At 36.5% G+C, this 4786-nt stretch overlaps 1 protein-coding gene across 1 annotated transcript; it reads right to left on the bottom strand.

Moving 5' to 3' along the window:
• Positions 1-312: 312 nt before the first annotated feature.
• Positions 313-2165, bottom strand: LOC141914904 (uncharacterized). The gene is made up of 4 exons (XM_074806244.1): positions 2062-2165; positions 1614-1724; positions 1163-1318; positions 313-908 (listed from the first exon to the last, which is right to left on the bottom strand). The coding sequence occupies exons 2-4, from the start codon at positions 1711-1713 to the stop codon at positions 730-732; spliced, it is 435 nt and encodes a 144-aa protein (XP_074662345.1). The 5' UTR covers positions 1714-1724; positions 2062-2165; the 3' UTR covers positions 313-729.
• Positions 2166-4786: the final 2621 nt, after the last annotated feature.

Below are 4786 nucleotides of genomic sequence, written 5' to 3'. Positions count from 1 at the left end.
TTGTAAATTTGAGAAATGATTTTTACATAACTGAAAACTAGAGATTCACGCGGTTTGAATGTTGCTGAAGTTGTCAAAATCCATCCATCGACAGATGAAATATGATACAATACACATCACGGATAGTTTTTAAAAAAGAGAAAAAAATTACCCAACAATACGGGACAAAAGTACCCTAACAAAATGGCGGCTAGCAACTGTAAAATGGTTTATTGTTCTCGGGTCGTCGTGATCAGAATTTCCTCGAGTGATTAATGAATAAATCAACTGATTTACGATTCTAGTTAAACAACATGCGAAGTGTCTTCATGAATTATTTACTTTATTGACAGTTTGACAATTATGTTACAGATAAATTACAAGATTCGGACCTTGAAATCGAAAATACGTATGTACAATGATATATATTTACAACCCCTAAAATATACTGCCATAAATGAAGTAGAAAAATAGTTTTTTTCACTAATATCATTGATGTCGATAAATCATTAAAATGCGTGTTTAAAATCAGCACAAAATCATTAAAATCTAATATCATGGTGTATACACGTACAGAAAAAGCTACCGAAGGAATACTTTAAAAAATTAGGTAGAAGGTAATTTCAGAATGTTCGATAATTACAAAAAGTAATTCCTGACTTGAACTACAAATGACGCATTCACAAAAAGAATATTTACTTCTGCGTGACTGATCGTTGTTGGACAAAATAGTTAGATTGAACTGTATAGTTAGTACGGTGGATTGGTCCAGTATACATCTGAACTGTTACATTTCCAATACCACATAGTGTATCCATCCATTAGCTTGGGGTCCTGTCCGCGTATACATCGGCATTTGACTTTGCCATCTTCCGTGGTCCTCGTGGAGTGTCCCCTTACTATCTCATCAGTTTCTGGGAGGCGACAACCTGAAAAAGAGCGAAATCGAAAATGCTTCAATCGACATAATCGTGAATTCTTATATAAAATATTCTCTCAAGAAGTACGATTACGTAGGTACTTGACCCCGTGGCCACTAGTTAACAATCGTGTTACTTTGGTCATGGTAAATTTGACGTTTGTTTAAATTGATATTCACGCCACCAAAGATAGCGCTGTCCTCGAGGTGAACTTTGGTGATATTTTGATGGTCGTTCTCGTGATTAATGGTACAGAATCTTACCGAATGTAAGGCAACGCCTTGTTAGTTTTGTTTCCGCGTTACCACTTTGTCCTCCCATGAAATCTTCGAAACGGTCGCACGTACACTGAACTAACAGGTTTTTCTCATACCAAGAGTCGCCTTCCTCTCGTTTTTCTCCCTTGAGGTTTCTACATCCTGGAAGAACGATTAAAAAATACATGAGAAAGTTAAATGGGAGACATCGATCCCGGATTCGCCCAAGATTTTTACTTCCAAGTCTTACGGCAAATATAAAGTTAACACTCAGAGCCTTTTATCACTATTGCAATGAATGAATTATCTTTGAGAGAATAGATAAATACTATAGTTCCTGCTCAGTAATCCTTTAAAACAATTCATGGATTTATTTCTTGGCTAGTTTTAAAATCATATAGAATAGTATCCAAATAGTATCCACACACTAATTATCACGTGATGAAAGTTATTTTACCTTCCTCTTCTGAGGATTGCTTCTTCTCTTCTATTGGATTGGCGTTGACGCTAACTAGGCAAATCATAAGGAATCCAAACACTAAAGCTGCAGACGCCATCTTTCAGGAAACTGCAAATGAAATACAAATTTATCTTCTGTAACGTTACTTGTTGCGCAGAACGATTAGAATGGTGTAAGCCTATAAACGTCGTAGCTCTTGTTTATATAGTTTATCGTGTAACGTCACACGCCAACACATTGATCCTAGAATATATTATCTCATGTGGTCAAGAAATTATCAAACCTGTTATGTTGATATCGGGTCAATAAAACGATCATATATATCGAACAGATCTGCGGTGTCTTAATGTTCTAGTTTCATCATAATAAATCTCTTGTGACAAATTGAGATTTCATTGAATAAAGTTTTCCAAATTTGCATATACAACTAGACCCTAGGACCTACCTCACTAGAGACGAAAAAATTGCCAGCAAGTATATACAGGAGCACAGCACGTTTTATGACGATGGAATCTAGGAATATATCTAAAACCTTCTTCGACGAGTAGATTAGCACGAATGTATGACGACAGCTAAAATGCGGGCCTTTTATTGGCGTTTCATACTTGATGACCTCTAATCTTCCCGACCTCACAAAACGCATTCATTCAAAATCGGCCATCTTTGACAAATCCGATGATTTTGTGTGGAAGCTGACAATCGAGATAATAAATGATATGAATTTAATACTATGAGACCGGAAACTGTGTTTAGTAAATGGCTAAATTGGCAATGATTTGATGGTCTAACAACATGAATCTACCATACAATAGGCTCCTCTTCAAAATAAACATCAACAAATTATAAAATGCTCTGAATTATGAAGTAAAGAACAAACGGTCCAAGTACATCCATTGTATTCATTCAGACTTCGCAAGGTTATTTTCTGCGAAGAAACCAGAATTAGCACACATTTTCTTCAGCTCAATGCGAATTGGTCATTTTAGTAAAACCCAATTGTTTATCACAATAACCGACATAGGGCCACGACCGCTGAGATTGTGCTATGATGCGCAGAATATATGGCAAAGTACCAACAACCCTCGGGGCTAATCTATGACCCCTATAGAGAGAAATCAAACGCCTTTCGTCCCTATGGCAATATTAACGATATGATGTTGATAACGACTGTAATATAGTAATAGCAATGTGTTGATATATTCATTGCTGTGGTCAAAATCCTTCATAATATTTTATGGGTTTATTTTCACGATAAGTCCTGTCAGTACAGAGTTTAGAATAGTCGCTGGCATAGTAATTAAAAATCTTACGTTAAAAAACGTTTTAACACTACGATTTAAGTAACTGAAAATCAACAAAAAAGAATCAACATTATGATTCGATCATCGCTTGGTTCTATATGAATTTTTCCTATTTATCACCCAGACTATAAATCATTATGGACCAGGCATATAGCAAATACAGGTGTGAGATGAATTTATAGACATATGGGACTATCAACTCATGAACAAATATAAAACTGCATAGATTTCACCCACATTTTATAATTATCGAACGAGGATTCCATATGACGCACAATGTGAAACCGATCCTAATTATTATGATTGCGTGTGCAATATTTATGATATTTCATATTTCAAACGAGAAATTGTCGCAACGGATGTTTCTGCTTTTGATCTCGTTGTTAGTTTCCCGGATATATGCAAGTTCCAACGTTTACGCGACGAATGCAATAAGTTTATAGAGTAGCGGTAATTAGCCAACAGCGCTGACGTCTAATGCCATGGATGCGCGTTTCACGCTGTGGTCATCTCGCTGCGATGCCATGTGCCAGTCTCTACGAAGAAACGATCAAAGCAAAAGCGACGGCAGAAATTGTAGAGTTTGTTAATAATATACCGATAGCGTTTTTTAAACAGTATATACATTCAGTTCATGATCATCGCGGATAAAATGCTATCGTCAGGCCGCATGGATTAAAATGAAGGTAAGCAAATCCGAGGAAACTATATGCAACCGCGATATATTTGTAGTGCGATATAGATTTGTAGTGCGGTATGTACTACTTGAATGACGTGGAAGCTAGTGTATAATCGAAACTATATTGAAACGATTTTCATCACTAAGCTTTTTGGCAAAATCAATTGGTCCAAAGCAAATGATTGCATAAATTTTGTTTAGAAAAATGGTAACAGCTTGTCAGTGTGTATCAAGAGTCTTTAGTCGTAACGTTGCTCGAAATATTCATATATACAATTCTATTCAACAACTGTTCATCTTTGGCTGAATTATTGTGGGATTTTTCCCGTATCTTTATTTTTGCAACATCGTTTGTCCTCGTAAATTATATCAGTGCACAAATTAATACCATTGAGTGGACGTGTAGGATGTTTATTGAGCACAGTAAGTACAGATTAATACAAGCTTATGTCAGATTTATCCAGCCCTCAAGTATGGCTTCTTGTTGACGCAAACCTTACTGAAAGGTAGCTCTTAAATAGCGCGCCGTTTTAATTAGTGAGTGAAATGCGACGTTTGGGGTCATTTCAATTTCTTATCGTGTATCGGACAAGTGGTACATCCCTAACCCGACTGATCTGTTAAACTGCGGCGAAATTTTACAAACATTTTTTTCGAAAAAACTAACCTATTCTAATTCATGTTTATTTTCGAATGTCGTAATCTGAAGGCAGCGTGTAACCGTAGTTAATGTTGTAGGTAATAATCTTCCAAAGACACTCGCATTCTTGGAATTCCTGGTAGAAATTAAATGAATAAGAGAGATAAAGCACACGTGTGCACTTCAAACGAAACACTGAGCAGGTTAACTATTCCCTCGAAATTTTTCTTGTAATCGTGAGATAAAAAATGATGGAGTAATTCAATTTGTATATATGATCCATACAGGATGGGATTCTATTCCCCGATGACAATATCTCGCATATAAGGTCCGTTCGTTGTGCGTGGGTGAATTTGGGAAACATTTCGGTTGATAATCTGATCCTATCACCTTCTTTCAGACTGCAAGACCTGGTAATGAATTTACATTGTCCGTGAGAGGAAATATGACACGCACGAATAACTAACTCATATTCTATCAGAGATCGGAGGCAACTTTAGCTCGCCCGCCAACGCACCCTGGACCAACCATGATCTTCCGACTCATGACA

Source organism: Tubulanus polymorphus, chromosome 1, assembly GCF_964204645.1.
Source record: "Tubulanus polymorphus chromosome 1, tnTubPoly1.2, whole genome shotgun sequence".
In the NCBI taxonomy this organism is placed as follows: Eukaryota; Metazoa; Nemertea; class Palaeonemertea; order Tubulaniformes; family Tubulanidae; genus Tubulanus; species Tubulanus polymorphus.
Note: the sequence above shows the minus strand (reverse complement) of the source record. Positions and strands in the feature narration are given on the sequence as shown.

Coding starts and splice junctions, on each gene's coding strand:
- LOC141914904 (XM_074806244.1), bottom strand. CDS start 1,713: ATGGCGTCTGCAGCTTTAGTGTTTGGATTCCTTATGATTTGCCTAGTT. Junction 1,319..1,613: donor GCAATCCTCAGAAGAGGAAG/GTAAAATAACTT, acceptor TCGTTCTTCCAG/GATGTAGAAACCTCAAGGGA. Junction 909..1,162: donor AAGGCGTTGCCTTACATTCG/GTAAGATTCTGT, acceptor GCTCTTTTTCAG/GTTGTCGCCTCCCAGAAACT.